A 21705-nucleotide genomic window follows, 5' to 3' on the forward strand; every position below is an offset into this window, starting at 1 on the left:
TCGGGGGCGGCCACGAGATGTCTCGTTCCTGGCTATATGGCATATATGAATACTACTACATTTTGTCTAATGAACTCGCCTTATCTCGGCACCCTTCTTTCCCGCCGCGACACCCCAACCTTTCCCTAAAAGAAACGAACGCAAACAAGCCATAATATATGCTGTATAATCCTGGTCGCCAACACAGCCATGTACCACGCGCATTAATAACGCTTAAACTACGGTAGAAGTCACGGTACGTGGCATGCTCGGATTGGATCAGGGTTAGTTTGACCTCCCGAGGTTATCCAATCAAAAAAATTGTCCTTGCCATTTACGCGTTACTTTATGGTCATCGTAATAAGGTCTGCCTAGGCAATAAGAAGGTTGGTACCTAGTATATGAATCAATTTTAATCAAGGCAACGTCGCGGGATCAACGGTACGGAAATTCTGACTTCTATCAATCATGGTTGCATATATCTATAAAAATATACGGGTGCTAGACAATTTACCGCAGTCTGAGTCTTTTAATTGCGGCTTTAATTAAGATTAGAAGCCCATGACGCGAAGCAAAAAAAACCCTAGTCGTTATTAGCATACATAAGTTCATAAGATATGTTCACCATAAGTTTGTCACTGGTTAATGAGAGCTTGTCATGAAGTGAGTGAGGTAGGTCATAGATTCTTGTAAAGCTACGCCTGATAAGGCGCTGTCAAAGGCTTAGCACAGACTAAATAGTACCTAGATGTACTGCAAAAATAACCGAGTGTAGGACTTCAATTCTCGCTTGTTCTCCCTCGAACTAGCTCGAGCTGTAAGTCTCTAGCATTACGAAGTATAGTTAGTGTCATACTTATGGTAGAAACATATCTCATAAACTTATGTTACTAGTAATAACAAAGGCCTAAGAAAGGAGGGACTAATAATTAAGATTAAAAGATTGGCCGGGTCCCGGGGCTCCCTTTAGCAAATCTTTTCCACGTATTAAGAGATACTCTGGAGAGTCGCTGAGATAGATCCTACAGATTTGCAAGGTACGTGCGTCAAGCTCCACTAAACTACTTGGTAGTAGGGGAATTAGAAGAAAATACGGAAAAGCGCCTTGTTAGCGAAGGCTTAACGCGATTTCTCTGACTCTCTCTCTCTGTCTCTATTACGAAGACTTTAGCTTTTTTTTTTTTATCCCGGACTTACTTTGATGGATTTTATCCTCCCAATATGACATTCGCAGTTATCCTATAACAGATAATCAGACTAGATTTTGAGAAATGACTGCGCCACCATGGGTAGATTTCCTTACGGTGCACGTAAATCACATTATAAGACGGATTAAGATGCTGCATACAATACTATCAGTAGGGGGTTATGGACTTCTTCTGTAGCCGTGTATTTCGTAGAAGGAACCTCTCGAGACTTGTTCTGTCAACATTTCTGAGCGTGATCTACTGATTTATGGGTATAATGTTGGGTTGGCGACTTGGCGTCATTCATGGAAATCACTAGCGTGTTTGAGCGAGAAGATTTACCCATCATTTTATGGGAAGACTTTTCTTTACATTTGAAAGAAGATCAAAATATATTATTTCCATTCACTGGAATATTATATTTTGTGTATAGTAAACATCAAAAGAAAAGTTCAAAAGAATTAACAGAGAGAGCTTTTTAAATCTAGAAGATAAAGCAATCCCTTTAAACTTGGTCTTTATATTATATTATATTATATATGAATTTCTTCCTTTAAAGTTTTTATTTCCTTATTTTTGAGAAGAACCTACAAAAATAAAACGCAGAGTTCATCCCATTTAGAAAGCTCAATGATAATTAAATCATTCAATTTTATCCTTAAATGGAAGTAATGTGAAGTATATCCCTATCAATACCTGAAGCAATTTTTATCATTTGATAAATTCACGTTGAAACAAATCATTCAGATACTAAACCTAGTACAGCACATTCAGAGTGGAATGAACCTGAGTTTAAAAAATGTTCGAGATGAAAAATATTTACGTTGAAAACAAGGAGAAAGGAATGTATTCTCTTAGATCGTTGAAACAGCGCTTAAACTGATATCGACGTTACTGCATTTTAAAGAACGCGGTCCTATCATGGTGCTAAGTATTTACATGGCGACGTAGCTCTCGCGTTTCAAGTTTTCAAAAACTGCACGTTTGGAGAAAACGTGATATTTTTGCACTTCTAGGTTTTCCAAAATATTTTCTTCCTTTATTTTGTGTTTGTTTCAGTTTCGTTCTTTGCAATATAACGAAAAGAGGGAAGGGGAATTTTTGCTTTTCCTACCCCCCCCCTGTTTACCAATCTTGCTAGGATCTTAAAATTCCTTATCAATTTCACTCCTATTTGTCTTGAACCCTTTTATTTTCGTTGAATTGCATTTCATTTTTTTCCAATCTTCGAAAGACTTGAGAAGAAATTAGCATTTTTATTGAAAAATGGCGCCCTTTCACGTAAGGTAACTTATTAAAAGTTCTGTCTGAAACCCTGAATCAACGCCTAGGCCTAGTACAAATCACTTGAAAATGTATCAGGACATTATACCTTGAATTACTATGAAAGATTGTTTTTAAAAAATATGTTTCCATCTTGAAATATAGCTTACAGAATTGTAAAAAACATAACATCCGCATTTTTCAAACGCTCGCTAATTTTTTGTTTAAAATACAGTTATCTTTAAAAATTGTGACCAGTAAAAGGAACCGAGCTAATAAGCTATAAAATTCCGATTTTTATTACAAGATAAAATTTTGATTATTAACGTAATGGTTATCAAAATTGTAATCAAATTAAAAATGATGAATTCTTATAATACTGTCTTATCTTTACCACGGGGTTTAATATTCGTGCGAGCGATAAAATAACCCCAAAAACCAAACGAAAGGCAAATTAATGTAGGGATTAATTACCACGCACGCTTTCCCCCAAATAAAAACTACAGGACACGCGATGCATATTCCTCCATGGAGCAATTTCAATAAATCATGGCAGGTAAGTACGTTCACTATGCCTGCCACAATTCCCTTCCCGCGGTTTCCAAACGACCAAGTATTAACCCTTTTTATTATTCACAAAATAATGACAATAATTATTCATTTCAAAATATTCTCTAAAACAAAAATTCTTTCCATCTGCCGGAATTTGGAGCGCAATTATACGGCAATTATTGGACTATAATTGCGACATATTCATTGCCCTGTTATTAATCTATATGACACGTCTATCCATATTATTTGTTATCGGGATTTTGTAGAATTTCCAAATTTGTATTTGTCTTATACGACCAAAATATGATTTTAATGCCTGAGGTCACCAGGTGCAGCTTAGACTCTTAGAAGCAGTGCCATATAATTACTGTAGGCTTGATAATTAATTATTGACTTAAAATCAACACGTTACATACATGTTTCTCATTAATATATTACGCTAATGAACACAGCTTTTGATGGGCACTTCTGTAGGTTTGTGACTGAGTACAAGAAGTTTCTAATGGCAACAGTTTCAAAATGCGTTACACACTAGATATACGAGGTCAATAACTTATAAAATAATCAAATAGATATCCATCCACCTGCCACCTCCCAACTAAACTAAGAATAACTAACTCCCGCCTAAAAAATAGTAAAGATACACTTTGATTGAACCTCTACAAATAGCAGCTAGGGAAAACCATAGTAATCCAAATAATCCAACAGACAATGATTAAGAACGGAATTCAGTTCAGTTTGGTATAGTAAAGAGGGGAAATTCTAATTCGTCGAATTCACTCGAGCGAAACATTTGAAACTACTTTTACTTCCGATTATTTAATATTGACACAAAGAGAGTGTGCGGGAATACGAAAACTCTATAGTTCCAGTAAATTTTAATCGGAGAAGAGGAGGATGAAAGAGAAAACGTTTCAACACTTTTGTTTCTAGTCTTTTTCTTTGTCACTGATGTGAATCACGTATATTTGGACGTACAGTTTCTCTTATAAAGGAAAAATCAGGCAAGAGATCAAAGGTCATGAGAATTCCGTGGGTGTTATCAGTTTTTTCTCCTTAATCTGAAGTTCTAACGGACTGATTAACAACGTCCAACCCAAACCTAGAAGTCTGAAAATTGGCAAGGACGTTTTTCTTAAGTAGAAGGGCACGCAATCCGACGCCATCTTGAAAAATGGAGGCCAGACATGTAAAATATTTTCCTTAATGAAATAAAGTCCTCGCGTTTCAACAGATTTCATTAATATTTAGTATACTGGTACCCGATATCCTATAGATGGGCCTTATGGGCTTTCGGGGGGGGGGGGGATTCAATTTGCAAAACAGTCGCCATGTACAGAGTCACTTAACGGAATTTTCACGACTTATATAGGGGTGTTTCTATGTAAACGCGCAGCAAAAGTGTTTCTCGGTTGGAGAAACTCTAGAAGCAGAGTCATCCCAAGCTTCTATCTCTCTCTCTTGGGATTCGATATCTATTCAAGCGGATACTTGTTCCGGAAGTCAATCTACCCGAAATTGGAGAATACCGAATAAAGGACAAGTATACTATAAACAGGACGGTCAAACACGTGATGTTTACCTCCATCTTACAAGCAGTTAAACTGAAAAAACGTTAAACTGATATCCGTAACTTCATAAATGCAACTGCAAAAGTTATTTTCAAAACCAATATGTCAAAAGAAAAATAAATCTACTGCATTGCAGTGATGTGATGTGGTGTTATTGTCTTAAATCGCAAAACATGGTATTAAGGTAAGGAATTTAATGATGAAAAATCCCTTGTTTTTCACTATAAAGTAAAAATGCATTGTTATTTTCGTCACGAAGTTTCCAGTATTGCCTGAGAGAGAAAGAACAAAAACTTAAACAGTTTTCTAAGAAAAACAAAAGAAGCTATACAGCACGTGTGTAAAAGGAAGATAAGGAAAATAAAATAAGGCGAAGCGATTTCATTAAGTCTGTTGAAAAATACTACTACGTTGTTTCTTCCAAAACTTTTGACTTTACATTTAAAACGCGTGGGATTTTGGAGTCTATCGCGTTAAAAAAAAGCCTTAACTTCTTAAGGATTATTTGAAGAAAACTGGGAATGATAGCTTTTAAAACGCCCCCACATTTTATATACAAAGTAAAGAAATTTAAGACACAATCCCGTTTCAAATTAAACATTTATATTGTTTCACTCCTACGCTGGATAAAGATAAAGTTAAAAATTAAATGTTTCTAAATATTTGAAATAGTGTCTTCATCCAAAGGCTTTCAGTTCAATTTTAATAAATGTCATAGGTCAATTTAAAACTGGGTACCTAATGAAAACGAATAGGTGCATACGAAACGAGTCTTTGTTGACTTAATTTAAAAAGACTTTCCTATATCTCTCCCCCAAAACGTGAGGATATAGGACCCGTGAGGCCAGGAACCATACAAACGCACCTTTGAAGGAAAACGTATTCGTGAATCATGAATATAATTCTAAAAATAATATTTCAGACTAAAGCCAAACACCGTACGTGGACTGTCGACATCAAATGTCAAATGGTCGTCTAGTATTTCAAAACACAAGTTTGCTAAAGATCAAAAATTTTGGTTTTCGCACCTTCTTTCAAAAGAAAAGAGAGAGATCCCCTATGATCGCCAGCGACAGGCAAATAGAATCTTTAGTTTGCAAAAACGTTCGGCAAACATCGCGACGTCGGTCTCACGCCTCACAACCTTTGGTTCGTGAACTTTGGAAAATATCTAGGCCTATTTGGTGGGGGAAAAAAATAAAGACCTACGAAAATCTTACAGTGGTGGAATAGATCTCAAGAAACCTAAATTCTGAACCTTTGAAAGTTTGAAACTGAGTGCACAATTAGACGCGAGGCGGTAGTTTACCAATTTATATCATATGGTAATATTATAACGGTAAATTACCGTGGTAAAGTGTTGGCCTCATCTCTTCAACACTGTACAGAATAATGTCATGGAACAAGAGAAACTAAACCAGTATTTTACTTAATTCAGTTCCTAAATGTTTTCCGAAACAAACTGCGAATTTCGTCTGTTTCCTCAAATGAAAGTGTAATTTGTATACTGTTCCATCGTGTTACTAAAATGTCACACACTCTGAGCGTTAAATTTCAGTGAAAAGTTTCGAGAGAGAAATGCTTGTAAGGGAGAAAGGTGTATAGGGTTTTCTTGAAACTCCAAATATCTCATTCCGATGTTAATTCGCGAAACTAGTCTTTCTGTTTGTCTTGGGCAAAGAGAGGATATCGTAGGTAGATTCCGTAAATCGATGTGGCGAGAATTAAACCAGGTCGCGCCTCATTAATCCGTCGCTCTTACAATCAGTGGTTTTTCGTAGACGAATTAGACCGTGCCTCAAGAGTTAAAACGTGAAATCCTTTGATTAACTGCTAAATTATTTGAAGCCGTTGAAAAATAGACTTCATAGCATGATACCCTTATTAAAATTAAGGTGTTAACTTCCGGGTTTGAGAAGTCTTAGACGAAATGCTTTCAGACTTTTTAAAAGCATCCTGTTTTTATTTACTGAGGAAGTCAGAGACGCGTGATCTTTATGCCAGAACCCCCAGAACTTTTGAAAGCTTCGTATAGCAACTGCACGTCTTACACGAGTCAAAAAAGAAAATTTATCCTTAGGCGAATTTCTCTTTTCACCTAAGGTTTCGCAGTTTTCATGAATTGGATAGAGGAATAGGATTTAAAAGGAACAAAAGAAAACTTTGCCAAAATTTCAAATGTCAACTATCGGAAGTTAGCGGTAAAAGAGAAAGGCAAATAATTTTATAATTCAAAAGAAAAGTTTGGATTTCTTTCCGGATGTGAGAGAAATGTTGGAAATAATATACGCCCTATTTCCGACTGGTTCTTGCAAAATTTAAAGTGGTCTAAAGCCTCTAATCCGGATTTTGAAGTGACTAAAGCTTAACTTCAAAATTAAGAATTATATAATATTAAGCGTCAAATTACAATACGAATTTTGGATTTGGTATTTTTAGCTAAGAATATCTGCATTCAAATAATAATAATCTCGAGAGTAGTCATTAGTGTAATATCAGGGTTTGTATAAAATGTTCTGATTGAAAATCCCTCAACATTTTAGAGCCTAATTGGTCTAGAGTGGTTTGACAGACCGCACTAAAGAAATTCATCGAATATCCATGAGTGCTTACGAAACATATTCAATAATCCCCGTCCTTTCTGGTTAACCTCCTTACCCAGATTCTCTAAGAACCATGTCTGAATAATCCAGTGACAAAATTTAAAATAATTAAAAATAAGAATAAAAGATTTAAGTTGGCTTCCAAAACTTTTAAGGGTCATAAAAATTCAAGCCCAAGGCTTTTGGGTGGGGGATTATTATCCTAAGTTAGTCCGAGTTAGTAGAGAAAGTCTACCCTAATACGAATATGTTGAAGAGTTTCTGTTATAAAAGTTCCGAAACACGAGAAGATCCTTCCTTAATTTGCGGATAATGAGTTAAAGCTCGAGGCTACAGATAAAAGGGAAAGTTTGCGTTCAATTCACACTCAGAATGCAATAATAACACGGCATAACTAAGTATTTCCCATTCAATTCAACACTTTGCCTATGTCTTTATGAAGTTTTCCTTCCAGGGCAATTTCGGCAATTAAGGGCGCTGAACTCAAAGCTTGAGACAGGTCGACACGGAAAGAGTGGATCTTCACTGGCCATTACTGGAGTTCTATTGAAATCGCTATGGCAACCAAGGAAGGTCAAAACCTAATTGAGTCTCGCGATTTAAGCTTCGATTTGAGCGTCAATATTTTTGTCACATCCTGTCTCTAGTAAGCTTATTATTTATATAGAAAGTACAGTAACAACCGTTTAAACCTCCGATAAAAAGAACAAAAAAAAACACTGCAAGCTATTGCTAGATCATATTCTATTGCATACATCAAACGGAGCTCAAGATATCGCATGGTAATCAGCTTTAAATGCAAATGAACGCGTTATAACTCGGACAAATCCTGAAAAGGCAGTTACAAATCTCGAGATTTCGAGATAAAAAAAAAACATATTAACCCTGTCTTAACCGAAGTTATAAATAAAATTGGTAATCCGAATTATTTCCAGTGCATTTCAATATGATTTATCGACCTCTCAAAATATGAGTCATATTATTTTCACTCAATTATGATAACTTTCTGATAAAACACTTCTAGAATTCCCGAAAATCCCGGGAATCTGGGCGCGTTACGTAAGATACGATTCTTATATAAAACGAAACGCTCAAATAAATTTGGATAAAAGACGCTGAGAAAACGTATCAATCCGTTTCAAAAACAAATAGAAACCTTGCAAAGCACATTCCGTGAACCATAAACAGCGAATGAAAGATCTAAACCCTAAACCGGGACCGAGTCCTTGAATTACATCAAACTTAGAAATAACCACCTAACCTTTTCCCCGGGCAAACAAGATTAGCGACTTTTAATAACTTTTGGGAGGCAAGCTCGGTTTGGTCCCAAAAAGGGAAGATGCCAGACGGCGGAAGCTGCTTTGCGCGAAATAAGTAACTTAGTTACACGATTAATTTTTGGTGGGGGAATGACGTGGGTTTACCTAATTGTCTTTCGCGTTTGTTTGGCTCGCCTGTTTATACCAACTGACGTAAAAGTAACACCATCAGCTGCATGGGAGACAACTGTAGGTCAAGGCTTCATCTTTCTGGGATACGTTTATGTAAATCATAAGTTCATAAGATATGTTCCATAAGTTTGTCATGAAGTGACGTAGGTCATGCTTAAAGATGGGATTGTAGTACGTCACACCCTCTCAAGTCTTACCGCTGTTCTGGTAGCCATATTGGTTGGGTGGTCTCAACTTCATTCCTGCTTTAAAACCACCACCAATATGGCAGCGTAAATTACGTCACGAGACTCAGCTCCTCCTCCAAGGTAAAGCGGCGCCAGGGGAGGCGTTGTCAAAGGCTTAGTACAGACTAAACATTAAGATAGACTGCAAAATTAACCACCGAGTGTAGGCAATCAATATTCGCTAGTCGTTTTCGAACTATAGCTCGAGGTTTAAGTCTCTAGCATTACGAACTTTTATAGTTAGTATCATACTTATGAAACATATCTTAAAAACTTATGGTAAATTGCTTATAGGAATGGGGGATTGTTTTGAGGTAACATTGTCTGTACATCTACACGGTTGGTTAGTCAAAAACAAAGGCTTCCAAGCGAAAGAGCTTCGGAGAAGGTATTTTTACAATACAGGGAGATAGTTCAATGTATCACCTAATTACGAAGAGCGGAGCTGAGCTTCGCCCTTGTATAAACCGGTAACACTGCTACAGGGGGGGGGGAATATAAAACCATACCCCACTCTCGCATCTCGCTTCACTGCTTTTATCAACTACCACTCAAATACCCACCTCTAATTCCCAATTAGCCACAACGAATTTAAGCTGATTTGCATTACAAATGATACCAGTGCGCGAATTTAAAAAACTATCGAAAGAATATTCTTTCCCCAACTCCTCCATAGCGCGTTTCAAAAGGAAAATAAAATGATGGTATAGGTCCTAAGAAGTTCAGGAACGGTATTCATTTTTGATATTATAAAATTCCTGATCCCGATTAAAAAAAATAAAAAAGGATCATGAGAGGAAGGGGAATCCTTACCAATTAAAAGTCGAAACTTTCTTTTAGAAAAATATCAAACGACGACTAAAAAAGGCCCGAGTCCCTAATTAAAGCTTGATTTTATTCATCAAACTAGATTAAAACTAATTAGGACGCCCATATTTGATTATAAATTTCAATATGGGGTGGGGGGGGGTGAAAAAAATCAAATGAAATTCGACGTTGTTGATGTGTTTATGGGAAATATAAACAGAGGTCCTTTGGGGAAAGCATAACAAAATGAATGTGACTTGCAACTAACTTACTTGAATGTTAACAATTTGAGGGATTTCCTTATGGTTCCGTTGAAAAACGTTTTTTTTTTTTGTTCTCTATAAAAACTGACCAACAACTGAACGTCTCTGCTATAGAGCTATTTCAGTGGGGGAAAAATTTCGTCTGCTACGAAAATTGGGCCTGCCTTTGAGTGTAGGGCGGACATTTTGTGAGGGTTTTCTCTATGGGCAAATAGCATTGGTGACGTAGCCATTACCCCCTCTGAAATAGCTCAATACATCGTTTTCAGACTAGGAGAACTGATACCATTTACACCAGGAGGCGAGGCTACCTTTTACTATACTTGCCCCGGAAAGTAGCCAGGCCTCTTAGTGTAAATTGTATCAGTCCCAGTCTGAAAACTATGTATAAAAAGCTAGGTTTTACCAAGAAGTTATATCAGTATCTCAGAGAGAAGATATAAGATGCCTTTGTATTCGCGCCTCGCCATAGTCCCAGTCCCCCTTTCAAAATACAAGGGGGGACGTAAAAGGAGGCGCCCTATTTCGCCTCTCCTCAGTAGGAAAATATGACTGTAATTTTCGTCACTCGCGTCGTCGCGCTGACGTGAGTTTTCAAGAACCAATGAGATGCTGGTTGTAATTTAGAGACAGGGATTGACTCCGGACCTACGTTAGGACTGGAGATAAAGCTGGAAATCTGGCGAATTAATATCTTCTCTCTGAGATACTGATATAACTTCTTGGTTTTACTGAATCTGCATATTTTGGATTTATATGAAAGGGAGGATAGGGGTCAAGAAAAGAAATGGTCAAATAAGCCTAAGACACTGAACAGTGTGTGTGAAACGTCCATAATGTCCAATAACCCCCCCCCCTTTTTTTTGAGATACAGGAAGTTTACTGGACAGTTGTTTGATAAGTATCTAGAGTTTTACAGATAACAAGGTCCAATGGGATTCACTGGACAAATGTAGGATTAAAATAAATTGTATGTTTCCCTAGTCAAGAAAGAGAGAGACCAGGTAGTTCTTCATAAATATTGATTTTGAGTGAGAGAGAGATAAGCAACTAGTGCCATCTCAAAGAAGAGAGAAACACGGATCAATATTTTCATTTAATATTTATAATTTCGAAATATTGGCGCGATAAATGTTTAAAAAATAAAAAATTTTGTTAACTAATATCTATATACAAGTACAGAGACACACAGAGTGAAGCTAAACTATTTCCAAGTCTGTCGAAGTCTATCAGCATCTGCTAGTCTGAAATGGAAGTCGTCTCTCCTTTCTAAATCATCCTGAATTTCCTCAATTTCTTTCTCTATTTTGAGTCTTGTTTCCCGCTTAAAGTCATCGAGAGCCTTTGTAAAAAAGAGCTCGACGTTATTCTTAACGTTCGCGAGCGATATTAAAGACTAATAAACATTAAACTAGCTATTAAACACGTAAAGCGAGAGTCACCCCTTATCATTACAGAAAAAAAAACATAAAAACCGAAAATTATGCATAAACCAATAATTAAAATTCTAAAAAAAAAACGTAATAAGCAAGGCTTAAGTCTGAGTCAGACTAAACTAGCAATTAAACGCGTAAAGTCATTATCATTACGAAATAAAAACACAGAACCCAAAAATCGCAAAGGCTTAAAACATTTAGCGAAAAATCAAAAATGCCAAAAACAAAGCACCAAGGCTTAAGTAAAAAGTCAGAACGCCAATAAGGGTAGGTTATAATATGGTTATGTATAGTAATTCAAAGTAGACTTAACATCAGAAAGTAAAATAATGTGCAAAAGCGCAATATCATTCCCATGCCATTGTGTTCATACAAACCAAGGCCCAATTTTACAAATTCCCCAAAAAAATTAACAGGTTTTTGCAGCCCTAAATACCATGGATTAACTAACGCTAGGGATAGTTCATAGTTCGTTCCCCCAAAAAGATAACGCATGCATGTTCCAAACGCCCCCTAGCAGCAGCTACTATCCCTAACAGGAAGTTATAAGAAAATTGGACCAAATATCACGTGGTCTATGACGTCAAAATTGAAATACTGCCTAAATTGGGCAAAACGATTTATTTTGCCGAGAGATGGCGCTATATCTACATCCGTTTTGGTCCAATAAATTGGGGGAATGAAGAGGGGAATCAAGGAATAATTCGGAACATGTAGTTGGCGATAGAAATACATGGGAAACCCAGTTAATGAACAATCCCTAGCGTTAGTTAATCAATGCCAAATACCAACCATTGCAGGCTTTTGCAGCCATATATAAAAATCGCAGGATGCGAAAACAAATTCGTGAAGCGGCAAAATTAAAGACTACAAAGCCAAAGAGGCAAAGTGACTTACCCTTTTTTGACTTCTAAAACGTTGGTTGAAGTTGCCTTCTTCAGTTTCCATCGATTCCTTCATTAAGGATATTTTGGTTTCATAGAAATTGGTCATTGCATCAGCCTTTATTCTTTGATTTTTGGCTTCTTCCATCTCGTTTTCGCGCATACGTTTATTCAGATCATTTAAATTCTCTTTCTGAAGATTCAGCCTTTCTTTCAATACATTTTTCAGAAGCTGTTAGTAAAAATAAATAAAATTTAAAAGACTGTAGGTGTAGGCCTACCCATCTCGTTAGATAACTTCCAAAAGATATTGAGTCAGCCTACCATTTCTTCTTTAGTAGATCTCTGTGACATTCTTTTTTGATGCCTAGTGTGATAGTTTGCACAATACTTTCTCATGCGAGCTTTTCTTAAAGCATGATCTCTGAAGGCTGCCTGAACTTTAATCTGATTTTCCTTAGCCTTTTTGACTTCTTCCTGTCAAATTATTAATTATAAAATTCATCATGAGTTTCAAAAATTAAGCTAGTCTTTCCCACTACGCCTTGGGCGATAGTTCATTAACCGACCAAGGCTTAGTGGATAACTTTGAAGTTTGAAATACGCCTACTGGTTATAAAACATCAAAACGGGTCTCTAATTTAATGTTTATTTTCACATTTAATCCTACCTCATTATATAACGAACTATAATTACTCCCGACATATAAATTTTATTTATTTTTATGAATTTCTTTCTTCTAACAAAGACGCCCACGCCCACGTTGTTTCAAAGAGTTTAAGCGTAGTACAGCCTACTTGAAATTACACTATTACGGGCTCAACATGCCAGTTAAAATTTGACTTTTTCTAGCCTATTTAATTCCCAAGTCAAAACTAGCCCAAAACCGCCACCCTCGTAATTTTTCAAATGAGGCCCAAAAAATCCGCCCAATTATTTAACGCGATCACTTTTCAAAAACAGCCCAAGTATAAATTTTCTAGCCCAAGCAGGCAGCACTGCTGAAAACATATTGACGAAATCTGCCAACTTGAAGGAGAGAATAATGGAGTGGAAACCCCCATACCTTAAGCGTTGCCTTTGTACCCCCACCTACGGCACCATAGTCCTCCCATCATCCCCAGCGGTTAGGTAGGGTCGTGCCGGACGAAATTGTAAAGGACGCTCCCTCTATCTCAAAAATAGAAGCTATTTCTCATTCAAATAAAATGGCGCTACGCAGCAGCACTTAGCAATCGCCTACGGAAAGGTAGGGGCGTGCGCGAGGTACACTGGGAGAGATATGGTGCCGCAGGTCGCCCATCATCATTTCCAATCCATCTGACTCCCTTATCCCTGCTGCCAACAGACGGCGCTCAGACCCAGCTTTCAAATACAAATGAGGTCATCCAGCGCGAAATTTAAACTTAAATTCCCAAGTCAAAACTAGCCCAAAACCGCCACCCTCGCATTTTTCCACAAAAAGGCCTAAAAAATCCGCCCAATTATTTAAATGGATCTTTTTTAAAAAACAGCCCAAGTAACAATTTTCTAGCCCAAGCAGGCAGCCCTGCTGAAAAAAAATGTTAACAAAATCTACCAACAGATGGCGCTCCGACCCCGCTTTTAAATACAAATGAGGTCATTCGGCGCCAAATTTAAACTTACCTGAATAACAAACCCAGAAGTTTTTTCCTCATCCAAATATCTTAAGCCTAAACTTCTAAAAAACGCAAAAAAATATTAAATTACCAATCTTTTCCGATCTTCAGCGTCTTTTTGCGCCAAATCTAAAAGTTTTCTTTGTTTAGAAATAGCTTCTTCCATCTAATTTGAAAAAATACAATAAAAACTATAAAAAAAAACATATAAAACATATAAAAACATTATTATATTAAATTAAATATTTTACTTGTTTTTGAGCCTTTCTCTTTTTATTTTCCATATTGTACAGATTAACAGTCATAAATTTCAAATGATTCTGTCCTTCTTTCCGTATTACATTCTTAGTTTCTTTAGATAGTTCAATTCCAGGCAAAGCCGAGGTGATTTCGGAGTAAAATGCGCCTGGCTTGGGTTCATTCTTCATTTCAAAATGTTCAATTTCCTTCTCAACAAACTTAGGAGTTGTTTTCAAACATCGCGGAATTAAAACTGTTAAAAAATATACAATTTAATTTAAGGCATATTTAACTCAAATTAAAATTAAATAATAAATACTAACCAGATCTTTTTCGTGCCGGAGTAAACCTCCTTCTCGGAACGGGTTTAAATACATCTCTATAAAGTGCATCCAAAGGTTCTTTAATTGGATATTCTACAGAAGTTGTTGATGGCTCAGATTCCTCAAGATGTTTAATTGACCGTGGTTCGATCTTATTTACAATAAAAACCCTTGAATCTCCGCTTGTACTTTCGGAAGTTATGGAGTTTTTATTTAGTTTTGAGGATGTACTTGTACCACTAACATAGCTAGAACTTGTACTGGTACTTATTTTTACAGAATTAACCTTAAATTAAATTAAATTAAATTAAAAATAATTAAACAACGTCACAACTATATTTAAATTAACGAAACTAAGTTAGTTAATTACTTCTGATAATGAAGTAGCCGTAGTAGAAGTAATTTCACTTGAACTAGTGATATTTCTTTGGTTAATTAGAGATAAATATCCCTTAAATATCTCTAAGAGATTATAAACTGCGGATGGATTTCTAGAAACTACATCTTCACCGGTAATATGAGACAGTGAAATGCTTAGAATATCCAAAGATAGTGTATCAATAATGGATTGAACATTATGAACTTCCTCTTCAATGTTTGAGGCATTTTTAATTAAATCTAAGTAATTAAATTTAAAAAATAGAAATTAATTATTTTAAATTCATTTTAAATGATTATTTAAATTAATTAATTAGTACCAGGAACATTGTAACCAAATATATTTCTAAAGAGATGTGAATAAAAAACGGGGTGTAGTTTGCTCAAAGATTGAATCCTGGGCCATTCTAATTGTCTTTTAATTATGAATTCGTTAACTAGTTCAACAACATCTTAAAATACAATTAAATTAATTATGGAATAATAAAATTTTAACTATTTTTGTTTACCAACCATTTTCAGTGGGTGTTGAGGTGGTTGAGATAAACGAGTTTAAAATATTGTTCATGTTGTCTCCCGTTTTTAATATAACACTTTAGAAAGTTTATCTCAAAACCATAACCTACTGCAAAAAAATTAATTTAAATTCCTTTACTATAATTAGTAAAATCATTTCCATAATATTAACATTTTTACATAACTTTAAAAGTAAAAAAAAAAAACTTGTGTATTAAAGTATTTAACCTCCTAAAAATATTACACGTATGTCTATAAATACATAGAAATATGTATATTATTTACATAACCATATAACCCACGCATATAGAAATACATTTAAATATTTATAATATATAACTTGTAGTATAGTTCTACAAACATGTATTAAAAAGTTTCTAACAACACGAACAAAAGCTTGTTTCGATTTTCAAAGTCATAATAAAACTTTCGCGGGTAATACCAAAAGTATTTCAACAAAAGTGTTTTCGAAGTTTTGTACCTCTACTAGCATAAGTATATTTTTCTCGTGTATATAATAAGTAGGGCATTCCCTCTAATGTTTTTGACAAAATCGGAAATCCTTATCTATCGCAAAGAGCAAAAAAAAAAAATAAGCTTCCCTCCTGTTAAAATTTTCCAGCCCAAAAATATGACGGGGAATTTGTCTAGCGTACTATTCAGTCTCGTTTAGTGAATAATAAAAGTGTATATATTAAATAAGAACGAGAATACAGCGCTCGGTATATATATAATTTTTCGTCCGCGTCGGAGGTCCGTAACCGAGTCTTTTTTCCCTTCCATGGAAAACGTTAATTAACTCTGGCGCTGCATTTTGAAACCAGTTACCCGTGTTGGTTTTTAAACAAAAAACAAGTCCAACACCACTATAAGACAGCCAGCCATAAGGCAGGCTAGGCTGGCTGAGCGTACAGCTTTTCTATCTATCTATTCTTTTTATTTTTTCAGTGTCCTACATGTAGCTGTAGATAGAGCCGCCGAGCGATGAGTGTGCAACGGCCCGCTACCTCCTGAAAACCAGATTTCGCGAATTTTAAGTTCCCGCCAAAAATAATTTTGGCGCAATTGCTAGAATAGTCCTTTTAGCGTAGTGGTAGAGAGTAGAGCCAGACCAATATAAGCCATCAATAAATGTAACAAAAAAACATCAAAAGATACTGGAAAATCCTCAAATATATAGATAAAAAACTGAAGATATAAATGTAGGTCGTAATAATTGGTGCCACATGTTTTTATATTTCTGATAAAACTATCAAATAATATTTATTTTAAACAATTTTTGCCTTGGGGGGGGGGTAAATTTATTGAAGGAAGACTATTATGGTTTTGAACCAAACTTGTTTTTCCTTTTGAAAGCCCCTTCAAATGGACTATCAGCTAACAACGCGACTCCCTTGTAAAATTTTACACGGCCAAAAGCCCTCTTTGCTGATAGTCTAAACCGGATACGTCCGACCCCTATCTTCCCCCCCCCGTACCCTAAGCAACCGAGTCTGACGCTGGCAGCGTACGTGAGCCTATTATACTTGTATGAGGGAAAATACAAGAATCTATAAAGTGCAAGAATATATGGTAGACGCCGAACACTACACTGGCTGGCGCACCTAGATCGACCGCTAAGATAGAAAATAGCGTAGGCTTACGAGCTAAAATAATTTCTGTTACTAAGGCGGGGGAAACCGAGCCTGTTTTATTCGGTTTATTCGAATTTCCGCTTTATTTTAGCGCCATTAATTGGCGCGGAAAGACGATATTGGGGGAATTTTTAAAGATTCTCTAGCGGACGACGCTAACAAAAAAAAAAGAAAAAAAAATAGCAGAGCTGCAACTCGCTCCCTTTTCCCCGTTTCTCGCTACATTAATCGAACTTTTTCCCCGCTGGGACTTTTACGCCCGTCATGTTTTTTTCCTCGGAAAAACGTCGGAGAGAGAGAGGTAGAGGGGCCGCGAGCTCGAAAGAAGGCTTCCCAGAGCGTGGCGGTTGGTTGGGGTCGTTCGTTCGTTTTCGCGTACCGAAAAAGCCTGTTTTTCGCGCGGCCCTATTCGCTAGATCCCGCCCCTATGCTCGGTCGATGATGTCGAGGTTCGAAACCCGGCACGGCGCCATCTAACGTCGAGGACTAGACTAGAAAACGTTTCATTGTCCTCTCTCTCGGAGAAAACGGAAGCCGGCTCTGACAGGGCCGCAGCAGCTAGAGCCGCGTACGCGAAACGCAGAGAGAAAACTATGGCCGAGTCGGGAGATAGTAGTTTGGCTTTTTTCACCAAGGCGGCTCCGAATCAGTGGAGTTACGTTTTATCCCTTTACAAAGACGTTTTAAGCCTAAAAGCGGCGCTCAGGACCAAGAAAGGAGGACCGGAAGAACTAATTAGACTCGATACTTGGTAAGTTTCGTCGTCGTAACTAGTAGAAAATCGAAAAACCTAACTAGAGACCCAAGGCCGTTCACCGTGGTCTCGGCTTTGTTCGCCAGATCGAGGGAACGGGCTTTTCTCTCGGCCGAACGCGCTACGCGACTGAGGGGATTCCAGACTCGCGAAAACATGCAGAAAAGACGGTCAAGTTTTGAACCTTTGGCGGGGGATATTAATTGAAAGTTCGCATCACGTGGTAATCAATAAGTGTCCTAGAGGCCAGCCACGTGTGGAGTGAGCGAGGGGGGGGGGCGGTCGATCTTTGTAGGCGTTTGCCACCACTCTCATCCATACTATAGCAATAATACCATTAACCCCCCTCCTTATTTTTTTAAGAGCTCGCCGACCTACCACTATAAACTTTGCTAGACGTTTTGGGGGGAAAAGAGGGGTTACTCCCATAAAAAAAACGAAAACATTATTAGCTAATGATAATCATCTCTTCAACGAATTGAAATTGTTCCAACAAATCGCTCAAGATTTGATAGGTTAAGGGACTTAGAGGGTTTGCCTTATCTATTCGCGGATCACGCTAGTTTTTACCCCTAAATAGACACTGTTAGACCCCAAACCGCGACTTATCCTTTATAGTAACAAATATATGTGAGAAGCTAGACGTCCATGTAGGCGGGCGTCCTGAAACGCCTATCTTATCTATAAAATCAAAATAAACACAAAGACCCAGACCCTAGCTATAGAAAGATCTCGGGACCCGAAGACGCCACCCCACATTTCAGTTGACATTGGTTTGGGGAACCCCTTTAAACACTTCAAGGTTCATGGGAGACAGACCAATCTTTGGAAACTTCTGATAGTTATAGGGAGCTAACAACTGGCTAGGGGGAAGAGATAGTCTGACGTCACGCAGCCCCTCTCTGGTTGGCATTTTTGCGCGTAGAATACTGTTTCCAACCGTTAGGGGGGATGAAACTCCAGTAAGAGATAGAAGGGTGTGACGTTTCAGGGTCAGAACTGTTAGCACCCTATAGTTAGAAACAACCCACATGTACCAACTAGTCTAAATTAAATTTTAGCCAATCAGTGTCTCTTCTTTCTTTATAACAGTATGTAATTCATCATTTTTCTAATCCAATTAGGTATCAGGAACAATTACCCAAACAAATCCATGCAAGAAAAGACCCTCTCTTAACTCATGAAGAATTAGTCCAAATCATGAAATGGAAACTCATGGTAAAAACCAAAAACCTTTTGGGGGACAAAGACAATGGAAAAATCTAAGGGATCAAATAACACCCTAGGGGCTTCTTGCAATTGCTCTTAGTTTTTGATCCCTGGGGATTATAACAATTAAGCAAATTGGTACACATTGGGAAAACTGATCCGTTTTTCTTTTTCGCAATTCAATTGATTTGGCAGCGTGGAAAATTCCGCCCCCGTTTGATTGATTTAGTGAAAATCAACACGGAAAGGGCTGTCAAAGAAGCAACCAAAAAAGCCTTCAAAAAAATTCCAAATATTTCCAGCGCCATTTCGGCATTAACAACCTTGAAAGGAATTGGTCCAGCTACCGCATCAGGTAAAATAGACATAGTGTTTTATGAATAATTTCATTCTAACAAATTCATTCTCTATTCTAGCTGTTTTGGCTGCCGGTTTTCCAGAGCACGCCCCTTACATGGCTGATGAAAGCATGTTAGCCACACCGGGTATCGAAGCCACTGACTACACTTTAGTAGAGTACCTCAATTACGCTGAACAGATTCAAGCTTGTTGCAAAAGACTCCAGAAACGGGGTAAAGTAGACCTTATAGGTCAAATCGTAATTTCCAATTGGAACATTGGTAAGATTTGAAATCCTAACTATTTTTTTTGGACTGATAGATCCGGAAGCGAAATGGACTCCCCATAAGGTGGAATTGACTTTATGGACTCATTACATTGCTCGCGATATGAAACCAGCCTTATTGGACAGTATGCCAGCACCTGTTCTTAAAGATAACAGCGAGTCTGACTCGGAAAACAGCCAGGATGGTCCCCCAGTACAAGCTCCGACCACCCCTAATGGTAATAGTCAAGGTCACAAAGACAAAGAAGGAAGTAATGGCGCGGGACCCAAAGCTAAAATTTTAAATGACGAAGCCGAATCCAGCAATTCGTCCCTTGATAAAATTGAAGCTAGTGACGAATCCAGTCAAGATAGCTCCTCGACAAAAGCACCACCCATTATTAAATCGGTGGACAATAACAACAGTGACGAACTACAAGAGCCACCCAACAAGAAAATATGTGTTTGACTAACAAAAACACTCCTCGCGCCGCGTATCTACATTTGCTAATAATTAATTAATTATGAAGGTCATTATCCAATTTTGTTACTTTGTATTTTTTTTTTTTTCCATCACCAAGTTATCTATTCTCATATCTTTTTTTTTTTTTTTTTTTTGGCAAACCCATGTTATAATTTTATCCCATTATGTGTAAAAGTGAAATGCACACTCGGTAGCACACACTTATGGATCAGCCATCCATATTAGGTTTTTTTATAAAGATGGCTTATTAATATCATTTAATAAATTTGAATAATTGTTTTGGTAATCAGATCTAACGATGTATTAATTAATTAATTATTTTAATAATGATTTGTTATTGAATTTGATTCTTTTTTGCCTACTCTTTGTGGGTTTTTCTATCTCAGGGAAGCCTTTGATTTTTTTTTTTTGGGGAAAAATAAAAGAACTAGGCCTAATAGTTCTTTTAATAGAACTTTCATAAAAAAGAAATATACTAATTGAACTCTTACTGCAAAATTCATGATGAGTGAGAAACCAACAACAAACTTAATTGCTAACTATTGTGCGTTTCACATTTTCGGTAGGAAAAAAAAAATTATGAAAAAAAAAAATACATAACATAATCTAAGACAAATAAATAAAAAAGGTGTAACAAGTTTTAAAATATTTACTTTTTTGTATAATTTGTAAAATTTCTTTTTTTTTGGAATTAAATTACTCAAAAGGTAATGTGTCTTTCTAATTACTTTGCATAATGATTTAAAATTTTTCCATGTGATCAATAGGGACTTGGCAATTCGGGCTTAACTCCGCCCCCAGCGCCATAGGGACTTGGCAGCACTACGTCATGCAACATCAGGCTACCTTCCACTAGTGCTAAAAAACATACCAGGAGGAGGGGCTTATATAGCTTTCATTCTGTTAAAAAACATACCATAATGGCGCTGGGGGCGGAGTTAAGCCCGAATTGCCAAGTCCCTATTATGGTATGTTTTTTTAACAGAATGAAAGCTATATAAGCCCCTCCTTCCTGGTAGCACTAGCCTGACGTTGTATGACGTAGTACTGCCAAGTCCCTATTAAGAACTCATAAACCTAAGTAAGTTTAGGTGTGAGAGTGACAGTTGAAGAAGAATTTTGAACATAATCATAATCAAATTACAACCTGGTTGAAGTAAGTACCATAGTTTGTCTAACCTGTCTAGGCTATATTTTACCTACATATTGGTTCACTAATTAAAGTAATTATTACTTAAGATGGAGGTTCTAGTCATGTTTTATTATGCATAAATTTAATAGTGGGTTCATAATAAATAAATGGTTGCCCTCTTCTCCACTACCCAGACCCAAAAAGTCAATCGGAGCATGCCCGCAGCCCAGTTTCCTAACGTAATGATTATGAACAACACATGTCAGAAGAAAAAAATCTTAGCCAAGGCTTAACGGGTCGCGACCCCCGCGCGTTAATATCAATAAAAATCTATTCAATATCCGGATAAACAATAAGAATACTAATTAAACTTACAAATACGTCGTCCATTCAATCAAATTTCGTATCCACATGGCTTCGGTAATTAAGTTTAAATAGAACATCGGAGTTAATTTGAATACAAAAAAGAGGCGTTAAGTATTTAATCCGTTATCTTCTCCCCGTGCCGCGAACCACTAAATCCCCAAAAGAGCCAAAATACTCTTCAAGTTCATTTCATAGATATCTT

General features: G+C 36.9%; 2 protein-coding genes across 3 annotated transcripts; one reads left to right on the top strand and one right to left on the bottom strand.

The window, feature by feature from the left end:
- Positions 1-10986: 10986 nt before the first annotated feature.
- LOC149661824 (uncharacterized) lies at positions 10987-21669 on the bottom strand. Of its 2 annotated transcripts, none has more exons than XM_089843329.1 (10): positions 21513-21669; positions 15318-15429; positions 15125-15256; positions 14797-15044; positions 14427-14712; positions 14115-14356; positions 13955-14029; positions 12548-12700; positions 12237-12455; positions 10987-11245 (listed from the first exon to the last, which is right to left on the bottom strand). In XM_089843329.1, the coding sequence occupies exons 2-10, from the start codon at positions 15370-15372 to the stop codon at positions 11108-11110; spliced, it is 1548 nt and encodes a 515-aa protein (XP_089699455.1). In that variant the 5' UTR covers positions 15373-15429; positions 21513-21669; the 3' UTR covers positions 10987-11107. The 2 variants fall into 2 exon arrangements, with proteins under 2 accessions (XP_089699455.1, XP_089699456.1); XM_089843330.1 differs by having other exon boundaries at positions 15318-15426; positions 21513-21651.
- Positions 17238-20716, top strand: Amun (protein amun). The gene is made up of 5 exons (XM_089843332.1): positions 17238-17705; positions 18833-18926; positions 19113-19272; positions 19334-19489; positions 19578-20716. The coding sequence occupies exons 1-5, from the start codon at positions 17548-17550 to the stop codon at positions 19988-19990; spliced, it is 981 nt and encodes a 326-aa protein (XP_089699458.1). The 5' UTR covers positions 17238-17547; the 3' UTR covers positions 19991-20716.
- Positions 21670-21705: the final 36 nt, after the last annotated feature.

Source organism: Phalangium opilio, unplaced genomic scaffold (assembly GCF_054372755.1).
Source record: "Phalangium opilio isolate 3A_F unplaced genomic scaffold, DU_Popi_V2 ptg000070l_1, whole genome shotgun sequence".
Taxonomy (NCBI): domain Eukaryota; kingdom Metazoa; phylum Arthropoda; class Arachnida; order Opiliones; family Phalangiidae; genus Phalangium; species Phalangium opilio.